At 36.1% G+C, this 18,884-nt stretch overlaps 1 protein-coding gene across 11 annotated transcripts in view; it reads right to left on the reverse strand.

Moving 5' to 3' along the window:
• Positions 1–18,884, reverse strand: part of LOC125679297 (brain tumor protein-like) — a 93,998-nt gene that overhangs the window by 52,625 nt on the left and 22,489 nt on the right. For all 11 annotated transcript variants that reach the window (XR_008800044.1, XR_008800042.1, XR_008800041.1 and 8 more), the window contains exons 4-6: positions 17,819–18,079; positions 8,961–9,272; positions 197–419 (exon numbers count right to left, since the gene is read on the reverse strand). Coding sequence is in view for 6 of the 11 variants with exons in the window: in XM_056154443.1 (XP_056010418.1) it covers positions 197–419; positions 8,961–9,272; positions 17,819–18,079 (796 nt within the window). In the remaining 5 variants the exon portion in view is untranslated. The remainder of the gene's footprint in view (positions 1–196; positions 420–8,960; positions 9,273–17,818; positions 18,080–18,884) is intronic.

An 18,884-nucleotide genomic window follows, 5' to 3' on the forward strand; every position in this document is an offset into this window, starting at 1 on the left:
ATGACTGATGAACATAGACAGACAACAGGTGATGAAAAGTTCACATGAGCTTTCAGCTCAGGTGAACTAAAAAAAGACTGCCAAGTTTGGTTAAAACTGGCCCAACGGTTCTGGAGAAGATGAAATTCTGAAAACTTTATGCTGCAACCAAAGAACAAATAAATTTGCAACAGTAACTTAAGTCTCAATTGAGTACCTGCAATCGCTGAAGTGATGGATGTTGCAATGGTTCCAATTGGCCCAGGAGTGTTACTCGTCATTGAGACAGGTGTAATTGTGCGAAAATGATCATGAATCAAATCTTGAGTTGAAGTCTGGCGCACAAGGCTTTGATCTGGACTCAGTACTCCACTAGGCAAAGTGAATCCCTCATTTTCAAAAGATGAATGAAGAGAGGACAAGGGTCTTTCAACTTGAGGCTAAACATGAATAAAACAAGAGATGTTTGTAAAACACATATGTCCCCCATGGTGCAAAATTGAAAAGGGTTACACACACATCATTTAATTGATAGTAGTATCATCAATTCAAAATTTTGAGCATACAAAATCTTCCTATGTCAAGAGTGGATTGACCATGTGACCTAAAAATCAATAGGGGTCATCTACTCCTTATGCTGTACCAGTGTACCAAGTTTGGTGTCAATCAAGCAAATAATTCTTAAAATATAGGAGACAATATATTACTATGTCCAGTTCAACCATTGACCTTTGACCATGTGACCTCAAAATCAATAGGTCATCTTCTCCTGAAGATGTACCCTTCTTTGAAGGGGGGCATACATATGATCATTCAGACAAATGTTCCTAGCACAGGGAATTCAACAATCACAATATTCTTCCTACTTACTAATTTCACATAACAATGTCAAGCACAATGGATATTCATTTTAGGTAAAAACTAGATGTGTTTGGCAAATGCCCCGCCTGTAGTAAAGTTATGTAGGAAATCCATTGAAGTATAGCACTGAATGTGGTATTCAGATGGTATGTTACAAACATTTAGTACAATGAAGAACTCAACAACAATCCTTAATATGTTTTAAAAGCCTTAAAATAAATACATAAATTTTTCTACGTTAAAGGGCACAACTCTATCAAAATTAATGAACCATAACAAAACTCAAATTAGATCTGTAACTCATCAATATAAACCTGCCTACAAAAAAATCAAATCAATATCTCAAGGCATTTAGAACAAAAGTCCGGAAAACTGGTCAAAACAGTCATTTTTCTAAATAAAAGGGCACAACACCTTAAAATAATCAATGAAATGGAACAAAATCAAACTCAATCTGTAACTCATTAATATACATATGCATACAAATATTCCCCCACCGTCACAAAAAAGTTGAAAAACAAAGGTCCCATAACTCCTGTAAAATTTGTCGAATCAAAATGATGGCGCAATATGATCAACTACATATGATGACTAACAAGCCTACAAAATTTGAACAAAATCAGTACAGTGGTCTCTGAGGAGTTCCTATAGTGTAGCATACAAAATGTACAAATTTAACAAAGTCCCATAACTCTTGTAAAATTTGTGAAATTCAAATGGTGGCGCAATATGGTGACTAACAAGCCTACAAAATTTGAACAAAATCCGTTGAGCGGTTTCGGAGGAGTTGCATCCAGTGTTCCTATAGTGTAGCATGTACAAATTCAAAAAAGTCCTACAACTCCTGTAAAACTTGTAAAATCAAAATGACATCACAATATGATCAACTACATATGGTGACTAATAATCCTACAAACTTTGAACAAAGTGGGACAGACAGACATTTGTATTTCTATGTCCCCTTGTGTTGTGGTGGGGGACAAGAAGCAACGAACCGGAACAAAACTCAAACTCGATCTGTAAGTCTTCAAGTAGGGTTGAGACGATTCAGTTCGGTTTCGATTCAGAACAGCACAATTCGGTTCATGTTTAGGTCCAATCTATCTAGTGACAGCACAACAATTAACAATTTTAATGAGTAGCATACATAATTTAATTTTATTTCAAGTTTTGTATAACTATATTTTGTCATTTGTAAACATCATATCTATTTGTAAATGCATATTACAACTTTGATAGAAAAAAGAACATTGGCAGTCTATTAAATTTTGTTATATTAATGTACTGCATAAATTTTGGATTATCAAACAAATATAAAGTAGGGTTGAGACGATTCAGTTCGGTTTCGATTCAGAACAGCACAATTCGGTTCATGTTTAGGTCCAATCTATCTAGTGACAGCACAACAATTAACAATTTTAATGAGTAGCATACATAATTTAATTTTATTTCAAGTTTTGTATAACTATATTTTGTCATTTGTAAACATCATATCTATTTGTAAATGCATATTACAACTTTGATAGAAAAAAGAACATTGGCAGTCTATTAAATTTTGTTATATTAATGTACTGCATAAATTTTGGATTATCAAACAAATATAAACAATCAAAAATATATATGATACAGGGTTTGACATTTACTTTTTTGAGCACTAGACCAGTCGGGTTACTTCAAATGATTTTTACTAGACCTGACCAACTTTCCAGAAAACCCCCGATAATTTCTCCATATCTAAATACTTACAAACGTTAATTTTGAACTAAAACATATTTAATTGTCTCATAAAACTTTAATCTCGTCATTTATTTGATACTTTTATTTTCAAACACATTTTCTGTTTCTTTAAATTCTACCGGCACGGAAATTATTCAGTTCATTTAGAATAAAATGACAAACTTTTTTTTTTTTAAAAATTTCTATTTCATAAGCCCAGTTTTGTTTCTTCCCAACCTTTTCATTTTTTTTCTTGGGACATCTTTCCTCGAGGACGAGAAGGCATATTTGAATATAGAGACATTCCCGCACATATATATCAACACCGAAAAATGGTTGTTCATGACATAATTTATTAATTGGATAAAAACTTTCTTATAAATATTTAATTCAATTAAACTTTCTTTTTTTTTAATGAAAATGAATTCAATTTATATCTGTTTATCAAAAACATAACTTTACACACATTAACATTGAGTTGATGTCATAAAACATTACACCCGACCGCGACTTATTTATTAGAACTATAAATAGAGATTGTGTCATCACGTGGTTCAAACTTGCTCTCTAACTCTTTGCAGTTATTTTTTTTTAGCAAAGAATATAAGAAACCATGAAATATAAAGTGATTCCACCCAAGGGTTGCCAAAAAGCTGTGAAACCCGAAGCTGTGCCAAGGGTTTTACCGCTTTTATGCAACCCCAAGGGTGAAATCACCTTAATATTTAATGGCAACTCGTAAGAGTATTTTTCTCTCATATTTCTAAAAGTTTTCAGTTTTCCGTGTGCCTAGCGATGCCATTTTGAGAATTTTCCAATTAATAAATTTTTCGCTGTACCTTAAAAATAACACCAGAATTAGTGATGGGAATCTGTGAGAATTTCATAATCGATGATTGGTTTACTGTAATTAACTATCGATTATAATCGGATGTAGAGAAAATCTATAATAACAAGAGGTACTGTGAGCAATGCTCACTAAGAATACCCCCCGCTTACCCCAATCTCCCAAAGGGTGTAGGTAATAGGTAAAACTTCAGTATTATGATCCAAAAGGTATCTAGGAACACAGCATCTCCATGCGATGAAAAAAGCCATTAAAGAATTTAAATGGAAACCATATTGCTACTTCGATGTCCAGTGCGCATGACCTTTGAACCCCAAAATTGATAGGGAACATCTTCATCCCATGGGTAGTCCATATGTATGATATGGTGACTGTAGGTGGAAAGGATAACGCTTTAGAGCCCGGAAACCATATTGCTACTTCGATGTCCAGTGCGCTTGACCGTTGGACCCCAAAATTGATAGGGAACATCTTCATCCCATGGGTAGTCCATATATATGATATGGTGACGGTAGGTGGAAAGGATAATGCTTTAGAGTCCGGAAACCATTGCGTCTACAGACAGACGGATGGACAGACGGACAACCCGATTCCAGTATACCCCCCCCCCCCACAACTTGTTGCAGGGGGGGGGGGGGATTATTAAAGTAATTTAACTACTGAAAAAGTGTAAATAAATATTTTCTATGTTTATATTTGCTGTTTCTATAGCTGAGAGTGAATATTTTCTGTGTGTATTTGTTATTCTTTTAATTACATCTATAAAAGTCGCCAAAAACGGATATCGTTTGCTGCAGTTATATCCCCATACATCAAAGTTACATGCCATTAACTGACGATGATCCGGCTTACTTAAAATATAATTAACGTTCAGCAAAGCAAAATAAGGAAAGAAATTCATTTTATTAAAAACAAAAATAAAACAGATCTATTGTCACCAACTGAAAACACGATACCCACGTGCAGAGTAACAGTGGCCCTTAAAAGCAGTAACCATTTTTGTCTGCATAATTCACACATGGCTTTGCTAGTGTCAAGATTCTCTTTGATCAAAGGTCCTTTGTTTATATGCCCGAATCAAAGTACATGTATGTCTATCTCAGTATGTGACCAAGCGAACATGCTTTATTCCCTGTGTATGGATACTTTCGCTTTCGTGTGCGCCGCCATTACGATAAACAAAACTTTTAGGTCACTAGATAGGTCACGGCAGGAATATTCTTCAAAATCTACAGTCGCCGAGAAAACAAAATCTAAAAACCGATTAATTGGAATAAAATTTTCATAGTCGAGTGCTTAGAATTTGCCAACAATCGACTGATCTTCGATTATAATCGATGATTGGAACAACACTAACCAGAATTGAATTCTACGACCTTCTTCTTGACAACTACGTTGCTGACAAAAAATCGGCCAACGAGTGTACAAGTGAATTGTATTAGAATTATTCCTCTTTGAATATGTACACCATAATAAATCAATAATCAGGTTGATGTGTGACGTCACTCAGCAGTCCATCAGCGCGAAACATTTTGACAGACCTAATCAGAATCTGAATCCACAACTGCATTGATATTGATATTAATTGGGCAGTTATTTAATGACGAGTGGTGGAAATGGGCATGGATAGACTTTCGTTTTCCACACGTGCAAGGACTCGAGTCTCATGGACATTGGAGGCACTTGTTTTACATGAGACACATATAGGGACAGTAGATGTTGGCAGAGTGAATGTGGAGGTGGGCCTAGAAGTAGTAGACCGTGTCGGCTTGGATTCTGTGAAGTGGCATAATGCACCGGATGACATACCGTATATACTCGCCTACAAGTAAGATTTTTGGGAGTCAATTTTTGGTCAAAAACTGTCCGACTTATAGGCGTGTCCTAAGAAAATTTATATTTTTCTGGGCGGCGTAATGTAGTGATTTTTAAACAACTCCGACGATTATCATGGACTACAACACAAATGATTATTGGTCACAAATATCTAGACACATTGTATTGTTTATGTATTTTAAAATTATGTATAAAGTACAACTATTTACATATTTTCATAATTTTATCTAGTTAAGTGTATTATTTATTTTAAAAATTATTTACATACCAGGAACTAATTCTTTCATTCAATTTAACTAATCTATTGTTTATCGGTAAAATTGAATTGAGAACCCGATTTAATATTGAAATATTCATATGTATACCGGCTGAAATACATTTCATAAAAGATTGAATATTGTTAACATATAAATTTAGATCATCATTCTTGACTCTTAAACACTCGATTGTTGATACAATGAATTATACCGGAATCCCACAATAACAATTTTCGCGAGCCGTGTGCCACTAAGTAAACTGGTAATTAGGAGACCATAATTGCTTAAGTAAACAAGTGATCATTGCCAATAATAGATCAAGGGTTGCGTTTAACCCCCAAACAGATATGGCTTGGATATTGAGCACTTCATTATTATTTCTCAAAATATTTTATGAAACATAGGTAAAAACACTAGAGCATTGACTTGAAATTGTCAACCGATTCTGACAAAAATTGGTAGACTTACAAGCGGGTCAATGCCAAATTCCTACAAAATAACCTTAACGCAGTATTAAGTCTTCCCCGGAAGACATGTGTCGCCTGCTAGTTCATTCTATCTGTAATATATCACGTATAATGTTGAAAAAGTAAATTATTGAAATGGTTTTTGTCACTAAACAGGAAGTTGATAAGCAACAGATTCGAAAATGTCTTACACAATACAGTTGGCCACACTGATGCTCTGTGCCAAATATCAGGGAGTTGCCCCATGTGGTTCTTGAGAAAACTGTGACAGAAATTTTTTTGCTGTAAAAAAAATTCTAAGTCCCGGCAAACAGGAAGTTGATAAGCGACAGATTCGAAAATGTCTTACACAATACAGTTGGCCACACTGATGCTCTGTGCCAAATATCAGGGAGTTGCCCCATGTGGTTCTTGAGAAAACTGTGACAGAAATTTTTTGTGACGACGCAAGACGATGGATAGTGATCCCTATATGTCGCCACTTCGTAACGCAGGCAACACAAAAAATACAACCGACTTATAGGCGAGTATATACGGTAGATGTACTCGACAGCATTTTCGATACGAGGAATTTGTGACTGTTATTGAGTGTGTGGTAGTTGTTCAAGGAATGTGTATTTTTGTCAAATTTTGTGACCGGTCACACACCTGGAGATATTCAGGGACATTACAATCTGTCATTTTTTGTACAAGACAGAGCTGTGGAAAACTGCCGGTCATGCCGGCAAGACCGGCTTAATTTGGCCGTGACCGACATAAGTTGGTTAAATGTCGGACCGCATGACCGATGTTGTTTGCACCACCCGCATTAAGAAAAACACAAAATGCCACCGCGTAAACAGTCTTTACCCAGAGTTGTCGTTTCTTATGCATCGGTAATCCTCGGATGACTTCACTACGCAATGCTTTCGGCCTATACAATGTGTGAGGTGGAAGCTACTCGAAGATCTCCAAATGAAACTTTTGTCTGGTTCCCTGGCTCACTAACAACGACGCATAGTAGGGACAGGGAACAAAGCAAACTAAACACATCGGGATCAAAACCAGACCAAGCATCAAAAAGAAAAGAAAAAGAAGAGTGTTAGGGATGGAATAAGAGTAGGTGAGAGAATGGATGATGAAGAGAGTTGAGTGTGAATCAGAGTGTGAGCAAGATTTTGATGAGAATGAAAGAATGGTGAGAGAGGTTGCGAGAGAATTAGAAATTGAGTTTGAAAACTAGTGCAAGACATGTTATAATAAACTTCTAAAACCTGCGATCTGTGTGTTACTTCAGTTTTATAAATTATGTCAATTTTAACTCTTAATATTCGGACAGGCTTAAATCTAGAGTTTTCCGTTTTCCTTGTGCCTAGCGACGCCATTTTGAAAATTTTCCAATTAATTAATTTTTCGCTGTACATTAAAAATAACACCAGTATCGAATTCTACGACCTTCATTTTGTTAACTATGTTGCCGACAAAAAATCGACCAACGAGTGTATAAGCGATTTGTATTAGAGTTATTCCTCTTTGAATAAATCATTAATCAGAATGATGTGTGACGTAACTCGACAGTCCATCAGCGTGAAACATTTTGACAGACCTAATCAGAATATGAATCCACAAAGGCATGCTTTTTTTCTTATAGGAGCATTGATATCGATATTAATTGAGCAGTTATTTAATGACGAGTGTGTGAAGAGAGATTCCAAGTGGCTTTTGTTGGTGAATATTGGCATGGCTAGACTTTGGTTTTCCACGCATGCAAGGACTCTAGTCTCATGGACATTGAAGGCACTTATTTCACGTGAGACACGGACAGTAGACGTTGACAGAGTGAATGTGGAGGTAGGCCTAGAAGTAATAGACCGTGTGGGCTGGGTTTCTGTGAACTGGCATAATACACCGGATGACATAGGTGTATGAGGAATTTGTGACTTGTTGAGTGTGCAGTAATTGTTCAAGGAATGTGTATTTTTGTGTCCGGTCATACACCTGAAGATTATCAGGGACATTACAATCTGTCATTTTTTTGTACATGAGCTTTGCAGACGCTAGTGTTCGTCAATCGAGGCGAGGTAAGTTGCAAGCTAGTTGTGTATTGATTATGACGTGTGGGATATGCAAGATAAACGTCACGTGATATGAAAGATAGAAATATTTTACATACCTTTCTTTCATAGAATATCTGTATCTTACATAAGTAGATATGAGAGAATAAAATATCTTGTGGTTTAAAGTAAAGTTTCTTGTTTATTTTTTAAAATAAAGTTTCTTGTTTATTTTTTAACACAACCAGTCGGACTAGTAAATCGACATTTTACCCGACCGGACCTATCATTTAGTAGACTCGGTCGGTCGGACGTGCCTTAGTGTCAAACCCTGTACGTGATATTGCTTTCATTTTAAAATTCAACAATTCCATCAGTTGATCTCTCCTTTATTGATTTACTTCTCTCTCATATTAACTGTTGAAACATTTAATCTGTGTCATTATCTACGATATTGATTTCACTCCAGCACTGACGGAAATGCTATATATGTCATTAAAAAGATAATCTGCAATGATCTTACAGACCATACTCTGCTGGTATCTGAGCGACGAAAATGCGAAATCTCAACACAGTAGTGATTTAAATCTCTGTTGCATAAAATTCCACATGTTCTGCACATCACTCGGACGCCATATTTGTTGTTTTCAGTTTATGAAAAATCTAAACCAAACCGAAATCCAGAATTTGTAATCGGTGCTTCGAATCAAATGGTATGAATTGTGATGCGCCGAAATTTTCGGTGCACTGCACAGCCTATCATCAATATACACCTGCATACAAAAAATCAATTCAATATCTCAAGGCGTCAAGAAAAAAAAGTCTGCAAAACTGGGTGTTGCGCAAGGACAAAACTATATACGCCATGACCACTTTTTGGCGGGGGCATAATCTTTTTTTTTTTTTAATTAGAACAAGTATTCTGTACAATCTATTGGCAATCCATTATCATAATTTCTCATACCTTGGGTTCTTCCTTGACAAAGGTACCAAAAGTTTTCTTGACAGCCTCTTCAAAAACCCCAGAATCAGAGTGGAAATCAAGATTGATGTGAATATCTGGTTTGGGTGTATTGTTGATAAGAAACATTAGTTGTGAGCTTATCATTTTCTTCATTAATGCACAGTGTAAACCAGTGCCATGTTGTATCAGCAATTCAGTATACTTGCACCCATCCTCAATTTTTTCAGATGTCTTCTCAACGTTATGAAAGAGATCCATAATGGCAAGTTCTTGGCACAAGTGTAAATCTTCTAGTTCTTCAAGCATGTTATCCTACAAGTACACAAAACAAATATCATTTTTACCCACTTGACAAACCTTAAAAAATTTTAATTCCTGATGTGAAATGTGCAAGCAGGGATTTTCCTACCATTTTCACACTGGATCCAGGGGCCGTAGAATTAGGGAGATTGACGTGTAAAATGCTCAAATTGGGAAAATTTGAAAACAATTACTTTGCGCTTAATAATTAATACAAGAGGCCTTACAGTCCGACACTACACAAAGCAAAAATTCTAACAAATAAGTAAAACGGATGTTTTAGAGTAACAAAAAACAAACTAGAACATTAACAATCTGTAGATCTCTTAAATCACATAGGTTAAAGGACACATCGCATGTTTTTAAACTTTTTAATTTTTTCATCAAAATTAATTCATTTCATGCCTAAAACTACTTTACATGTGTTTTAAAGGAAACAGTTTGCGTAGTTTTCGAGTTTGAAAGCGATGAAATTCAAATCTTGCGATATGCATATTTTCTTCGATATTTTACGCGCCATTATCTGTGACGTCATATGCGACCTCGAGTGAGAAGATTTGAAAACAGTTGTTAGCCATTTCATTAACAGATTAGATTTAATTGACAAACAATTATCACATTAACGGCTTGTAAATAACACTGCATTAGGGTGTTTTGTGCCGTTTAAGGGTGTACTTGCTGTCAGTAGAGAGGCTTTGGACTGTGTTTTTTTCAATTTTCGAAGGAAGGTATGAGGGACAAGACGTTAATATTTTTTGTCGGCACAACGACTTTGCCATAAAAAACCCAGTAGAATTTGTCCCTGTACTTTTTCAAACAAGCACTTGGACAAAGACGTAGATAAACTGCGAGAAAATGGTTCTATCGAAGCTACCCACTGTTACATATAGGCCTACGGCTTATGCTTTCCGTTCTGCTCTCAAATTCAATACACACTCGCACCAACTGACCTTCACCTTGTAACACCATATAGGCAGAACTTCGCTAGCAGTGTCTACCAACTGGTAGTTTTAAAAAAGAAATTTGAAGATAAAAGATAATTGAACTTTCAATTATAAATAATAAAATATGATATTTCCCAACTTTGAATTGAATTATAATGCTTTCATTTTTTTTTTAAGGAACACGTACGTGTTTACAACAACGTACAGCACGCCGCGCTCCCACTTCCTAAGTAACAACGTGTAGATAACAAAAAAATAATGATTAATAAAATTGCTTGAATAAAATAATCTAAAAGTATTGGGATTTTCACCATAAGTTTGATAATTTTTATTATTTTTTCTCTCGAAATGCACCCGTGACAGTAGGCCTAGTTGTCAATGATACATAATCGTATCATAATTTAGATCCAACTTCTCCAAAATAAATTTAATAATAATTGCACTGTTTATTTTCAAAAAGCAGCAACGCTAATTACAGTTCTTTACAGAAATGACATTACCATATTGTGTTTAGACAGTGATCCCATGTAAACATTATTTACTCGCAGATTTCATACTCGCTTTCCTCGCTACATTTGGGCCGCTATTTGTATGCACTGGTGGCTAAAAGATATAAGACTCGGGAAATTTGTTAACATCGAAATAAATGTTATCCATGGTAAATTTATTAGGCCCCTAAAACCCGAGTTTTTAAAAATATCTAACACTACTTTTACAACAAGTTGATCGACGAAGGTCGCATATGACGTCACTGTACCACGTGACTACCTATCTAATTAACTAGACTTTTTGAAATCGGGGCTTAGATTTAAGTCCGTATTGTGGCTAATTATCGCAATACTTCAGCGAACGAACTATTACAATTAATTTCTATAAGCATAAGGAAGACAAAATGCATATAATTTTGTATACTTTGAAAACACGATATGTGCCCTTTAAGGAAGTGGATACAAAAGTGAATCAACATTATAACACATAATTTAATCAAAAAGAAACAAGAGGCCCATGGGCCACATTGCTAACCTGAGTCACTTTGGCTCATATTTAAAGATTTTTCCTATATATTCGCATGCAAAACTTTGATCCCTGTTGTGGCCCCGATCCAACCCCTAGAGGCCATGATTTTAAACTTGAATCTGCACTATGTCAGGAAGCTTTCATGTAAATCTCAGCTTTTCTGGCTCAGTGGTTCTTGAGAAGATTTTTCCTATATATTTGTATGTAAAACTTTCATCCTCTATTGTGGCCCAAACCTATCCTCGGGGGCCATGATTTTAAAAAACTTCAATCTGCACTATGTTAGGAAGCTTTCGTGTAAATTTCTACTTTCTTGGCCCAGCTCTTCAGACCCAGTGGTTGTTGAGAAGATTTTCCCTATATATTTCTATGTAAAACTTTGATTCCCTATTGTGGCCCCATCCAACCCCTGGGGGCCATGATTTGAACAAACTTGAATCTGCACTATGTCAGGAAGTTTTCATATAAATCTCAGCTTTTGTGGCTCAGTGGTTCTTGAGAAGATTTTTAAAGATTTCAGCTTTTCTGGCCCAGTGGTTCTTGATAAGATTTTTAAATGACCCCACAACTCCTGTAAAATTTGTTGAATCAAAATGGTGGTACAATATCATCAACTACACTTGGTGACAAAAATTATCCTACAAAATTTGAACTAATTCCGTAGAGCGGTCTCCAAGGAGTTGCACCCACATAGTCAAGAGTGACGGATGGATACCGGTATTTCTATGTTCCCTTCCGCGTTGCAACAGGGGACAAAAAAAATCTCTACAGTATATAGCCAGTAACATCCCTTGTTCGTTACAATTTTAGTAGAGGGCTTCCTGCTCTACATGACTGTGCATTTAATTTTCCTTAACGACACGTGGTTGTAAAGAAAATTTTTGGTAAACGGTCAATTGTTGGTAGTTTTTGTTTTGCAGCAAAGACCCCGAGTGTGCAGGAATCCTGAAATTTCCAATTCAAGTCTCCCTTGTCCAAAAGATGCTTCATAACAAATTTGAAAAGAATTTGAATGGTAGGTGCGAGATATACCGTACAACCGAGAAAAACACCTGTTGAGTACATCTCTTCGTGTTTCATGTGAAAAGAAGAAAAAGTGCTAAAATGTCTGATACTTCTGCAAATATATTACTCAAAACAAAAACACGCACAATGTGTATTGGATTTCAGACTGCTTTCCCTCTCAGGCCAAAATAAAAATAGTTTGTTTCCCCTCGCCCGACCGAGTCTGAAAATTCACACCAACCCAAAAGTTTTTATTTCACCACTCTGGCGAAAGTTCCCCCCCCCCCCCCCCCCCCCCCCCCCAGAAAATTTCAAGGTCGTTTCTGTTACAGATCAGTATTTCATAATGACAAAAATCAATATATGCACGCAGGGGTGCATGAGCCGAGTTGCATGGGATACATTGTAAAGTCAGGAATGATGTGGCATATTTATAATTGTGAAGAACTAATTTCAGTTTTAAACTTTTCGAGTTACTGTCCAGACATTATATTTGTCTGAAGTTTTCAATCTATTTTCGGTCACTGTGACCTTGACCTTTGACTCCAAAATCAAAAGGGGCCTTGCTTTGCTGGTATCCAACAATATATCCAAGTTTCATTTGATTCAAATTAATTTTTTGAGTTATCCTCCGGAAACCCAAATTTTTTTTTGGAATTTTAAATCAATTTTCGGTCACTGTGACCTTGACCTTTGACGTATTTTCTCCAAAATCAATAGGGGTCTTCCTTACTTGGTACATAACAAACTTTTAAGTATCATTCAATTCGGATTTAAACTTTCTGAGTTATCCGGAAACCAAACATTTCCAAAATTTTCAATGTGACCTTGACCTTTCTTCTCCAAAATCAATAGAAGTCTTCCTTACCTGGTACCCATCAATATATCAAAATTTCGTTTGATTCAGATTTAAACTTTCTGAGTTATCCGGAAACCAATTTTTTCTGAAATTTTCATTCTATATTCGATCACTGTGACCTTGACCTTTGATCTTTTTTCTCCAAAATCAATAATTGTCTTCCTTACCTGGTACCCAACAATATATCAAAGTTTCATTTCATTCGGATTTAAACTTTCGGAGTTATCATCCGGAAACCAAATTTTTCTGAAATTTTCATTTTATTTTCGGTCACTGTGACCTTGACCTTTGACCATTTTTCTCAAAATCAATAGGGGTCTTCCTTACCTGGTACTTAAGAATATATCGAAGTTTCATTTGATTAGATTGTAAACTTTTCGAGTTATCATCCGGAAACCAATTGTTGACGCCCAACCGCCCGCATCACCAAACCAATAGCCGAGTTCAACTTCGTTGCAACTCGGCTAAAAAAAATTCTTTATCTTCTTTGGTTTTGATCCAAAATTTAAAAATGATACGAATACAGGTGGTCTTCTGTTCCTAAATCTAGCCGCCTCTAACTGGAGGCGGCATTCTCGGGCCAATTTCAAATACTTTCAAGTCGAATTCAATTTTAAGCTCATAACTAATCAAATAAAATGATTTTTCTTGTACTTACTTGTATCGATTTAATGGGTTCTTTCATCACATAAACAGTCTCTTGAAAACATTTTAACAAACTGTCGAGAATTGTTTTGAGTCACGTGACTCGTTTGCTCAAATGGCAGCGAAAATTCGGTTGACTACAATTGTTGGCTTCTGTTATCAAATTTTGGAGTGATATTTTCTTTTAATCGATATTAGTAAGTACAAGAAGCATTGTTTTATTGATTAGTTGTGAGTTTAACATAGAATTCGGCTCACAATTCGGACTAGTGAATCTGCAAGATCGAGATGGAGAAATGTTGTCTACACGAGGAGCGAGGAAACAGTGGTCGGGGGTCTCTCCAAATAAACTTCAATCTGCATGACCTAGGGATGTTTACATATTCATGCAAGTACTCGGGCAGTGATTCAGAATGGAATGCAATTTGATAGGGCAGAGGGCCTAAATGATACAAAAATTATATGCCATTTTGGTCCAACTCCATGAAAACTTTAGGCCCTAAATATATAAATAGCAATGCAAAATAAACTCAAAACTTTAAAAGTTAAACTGACTTTTTATATTTCAATTCTTCAGTTCAATTATCATGACTGCAGTTTTGGAATTTTTTCTCGGTCGTTCCTGTGTTGCAGGGTGTTGTTTGTTGTTGTCATTGTTTGATTGTTTTTCATCCCATCGATAATTGAGACATTACCAGTTGTAGGTGATGTTTTTCATCCCATCGATAATTGAGACATTACCAGTTGTAGGTGAAGTATCACACATTTAGACCTATGCTGAGCGCTCAGGGCTTTAGCAACGAGGGTTCTTTAACGTGCGAACGCCTGCCGCGACAGAGTACCTCCGTTTTTAAGGTCGCATCCGAAAGTCCCGCTATTCTCACTTCTAAATCTAGTAAATGACGAGCGTTTGGCAAAGGAGCAATCACTAACCATGGTTTACTTCTTAGGCCATCATTAAAAATATTTTTGTTTGACCCACATTTTTCAAGTCGGGTAGGTTGGTCAGTTTTTTTTTGTTTTTTTTTAAAATCAGATTTACAAATTTTCTTATGTTTTCATTAAACACATAACGCTGTCAGACAGAATAGAGTTTAGAACAATCATTTTGTACACATTGTATATAATACACGTAAATCTTCCAATGTCTCCTGAAATTTACTCAGGACGTTTTGCATTCTTCACGGATGAGGACCTCTACAGTTGTTAATATATAAAACCGGTCGATTCCGACATTCATAACAGCAATCACTTGAACACTTTAATGTGATCCATGAATATCCAAGTGAATTGCATGATGACAGCAATTTACAATAAGTTTTAATATTACCCAATATAATTTTAATGCCGACTTCCCCGCATCATTCAAATTGTTGTGACGATCGTGTTCCATTCGTGTGTCTCAGTTTAATAGCAAAGTAATAGTGCTGTTCACCTATTAAATCGTCATAACTTTTAAATAATCCAATATCAAAATAATATGCGTGCCTTTTCAGAAATATAGACCATCAACATAAACGCCGACTCATGGTCCGCCCTTATTTTGGTGCGCTATCCCGTGATTTTTTAAATTTAAATAACATGACTTTCAAACTTTTGTACATAAATACGATCAGGCCTCGACGGGGGAGTTCTATCTTGTTGGTAGATAATGTGGTAATTTGGAGCTGTGATGCGGTATATTTGATCGTTCACATAGAAAAGTGTTTGAAAAGTTTCCAGATTAACAAATGGTCATTAACAAAGTGAAAGTAGAACCGAAAGACGCCCTAAGGACATTTTGATAACAAGAATTCTGTAAAACAATTAGTCCAAATAAAAAAAAAATAGCATCAAGTTTAATACTAATTCGAAGAATGTTTATTTTCCAGGGAGCAAATTTTTTTTTAAAAAAAATTAAAATTTCCAAGTGCGGAAAAAATGATCGGGTCGGGGCAAATTTCACAGGTTGGTCGGAGTACATCAAACAAATCAATTTTTATTTAAAGCCTTAGGTTTGATGTGGCTATGGCACGAGCGGCGCTGGAAGTCACAACCTCCTAGTTACGAAGTACTGAGCTACCGCAACGGGAAACTCTGATGTTTAATAGGGTTTGTTGCCAATCATGATCGTCAAACCGGGCTCTCTTCTTTGAAGCCTCTTTTTTTTTTCAAAACTGGTTCCCCACTGATTGGTGCACACACAAATCAACAGGAGCACCAATTTGTCTTTTTCTCAAAGTAATTTTGATTGGACGCAAGTTTTTCGAAAACCAAACAGTGATTGGGAAGGCCATGCGCCCTGCGCCATAGTCCCATTATGTGAAAATTGGCGCATTAAATTATCTAATTCATGCGCCATAGTGCACATTCATTATCGATTATAACTTACGTATTTTTCTCTAGAAGTGAATTGGGTACGACTTACTTATTTTTTGTACTTTCATTTTTAATTCCTATGTATTCTGATACACCGAATCTCATTGGTTGAAGCAATACGTACAAATCAAAATAGATAACCAATAAACTATCTCCTCTAACACAACATCTCATCACGTCTTCTTATACGCTTATTTTTTAGCGTTTAAGCTTCGGAAGTCCAAGGACATATATAGAAACAACAGTGAAAAAAAAAAAACAACAAAACCGAGAGACCGTCTTCAAATATCAATACCAATTAAGGCAATTATACCGTTCAGAAGGGGACATTGAAACAAAGAAGAAACATTTTCAAAAGTGGTGGAAAAGATCATGGTCATGGTTCAGTTTCAATTCAAACAAGAGGCCCATGGGCCACATTGCTCACCCGGGTCACCATGGCCCATATCTGAAGACTTTCCATTTATATTTGCATGTAAAACCTTATAGTCCCTATTATGGCCCAAACTACCCTTTGCAAACTTGAATCTACACCTTGTCAGAAAGCTTTCATGTAAATGTCAACTTCTTTGGCCCAATGGTTCTTGAGAAGATTTTTAAAGCTTTTTCCTATATTTGTATGTAAAACTTTGACCCCCCCCCCCCCAACTTGTGGCCCCATCCTACCCCCCGGGGGCCATGATTTGAACAAACTTGAATCTGCACTATGTCAGAAAGTTTTCATGTAAAAATCAGCTTTTCTGACTCAGTGGTTCTTGAGAAGAAGATTTTTAAAGATTGTTTCTATATATTTGTATGTAAAACTTTGATCCCCTATTGTGGCCCCATCCAACCCCCAGGGCCCATGATTTGAACAAACTTGAATCTGCATTATGTTAGGAAGCTCTCAGCTTTTCTGGCTTAGTGGTTCTTGAGAAGAAGATTTTTAAAATTTTTCCCTATATATTTGTATGCAAAACTTTGATCCCCCCTTGTGGCCCCATCCTACCAACGGGGGCCTTGATTTGAACAAACTTGAATCTGCAATATGTCAGGAAGCTTTCAGGTAAATTTCAGCTCTTCTGACCCAGTGGTTCTTGAGAAGATTTTTAAATGACCCCACCCTATTTTTGCATTTTTGTGATTATCTCCCCTTTGAAAGGGACATGGCCCTTCATTTGAACAGACTTGAAAGCCCTTCACCCAAGGATGCTTTTGGCCATGTTTGGTTGAAATTGGCCCAGTGGTTCATGAGAAGATGAAAATGTGAAAAGTTTACAGACAGACGGACGCCGGACAAAATGTGATCAGAAAAGCTCACTTAAGCCTTCGGCTCAGGTGAGCTAACAATGTTCCACTGCTCATTTGCTATTTATTGAAAATGGCCATTCAAAATATGTTGATGGCCCATTAAATTTGAAAATGGCGCATTGAAAACTTGAACCGTGGGGCCATAGTCCCATAGGCCATTTTGGCCTTCCCAATCACTGCAATCAAAATCCTCACAAATAATCAATTGAGTTTTTGTATTATGACAAACCAATACTGGTTATTTTCCCCTGGCCAATAAACACTAAAAAATCGATCGGTCATACTGACCGAAAAACAAAAAATTCACAGGCCATGTTGATCTTTCTGGAAAATTTCAATCGTCCATTTTCAATATTTATCGGCCATTTCCCGATGGCCAATCTGAGTCACTGCTCAGGTGAGCTAAAAATTAAAAACACAAAAACCCTCGCCAAACCCACCTTTTTTTTTTCCAAAATGGCTTTGTAGCTTTGGAATGTTTCCTGAATCAAGCCTTTTGCGTTGTCTCTTTGCATCTGCAGATCATTCAGGCTACTCTCAAGAGTCTGGTGGGCTTCGTCACAGACAACAAACTTTTTCTTGCTTTCTGTTAGCAAAACCGAGAGCTCTTCTTTAAGCTTTCTTTCAGTTTCAGTGACATTTTCACATATATGTTCTGGCGGTTTGTGGAAATTCTTCATACAATCACCACATACTGCCTCCTGCAACAGAATGATTTTACATACGTTAATAATGTGGCCTATAAATTTGCAAAGCTCTCCAATGAAACAAATACAGATGTTCTTCAACTTCTCGAACATTTCCATGTGCACAACACAAGGCCCCGATCTTGCCTGTTATGCACCTTGTATGTTGGTATGTTGGTATCTTGGTTGTTACCTCCAGACCTGTGTAATTAGTAAGCAATGAGGCCAATTATCTCCATTTCCTGTTATGTGTACAGCTTATGTTTAGCTGGTAATGACATTCAATGGTATCAATAAATGGATAAATCAAGTTGGTGTTATTTGTTTTGTTTCATGGTAATGGTTCAAAACCAATATATTCTGAGGGAATTCTGTGTATATTCCCCATATGTTTTGGCTACTAGTTGACTAAGCCACTTCAGCCCAAGGGGGTTAGGTGTCCCTAAGTGGATATATCGACTGTGCAATGAAGTCTGAAGATTTCTTTTCTTTTTAGTATTTTGATGTGATCATTCATTGATGTGTTACACCTCATTAATGTAGAAAACAATTTCTTATTAGATAAATATAAAAAATATATTAAAGTTATTAGAAAAAGAAACTTAATTCATTTGCTAATAAACATATATTGAGACACCGATTACAATCTATAATCATTTCAAAAGGCTTCTCCGATTATTCAATTATCATTTGACATTCGATTCCCAACACTTGGAATATAATTTATTTGTTACAAACATTATTAATGAAGTCTCAATAATTCATGAATTAACTATTTCAAAATACATGCGATGCAGTTTTTATTTCTTCATCTTCCTCA

The sequence above is a fragment of the Ostrea edulis genome, chromosome 2 (genome assembly GCF_947568905.1).
Source record: "Ostrea edulis chromosome 2, xbOstEdul1.1, whole genome shotgun sequence".
NCBI lineage: Eukaryota > Metazoa > Mollusca > Bivalvia > Ostreida > Ostreidae > Ostrea > Ostrea edulis.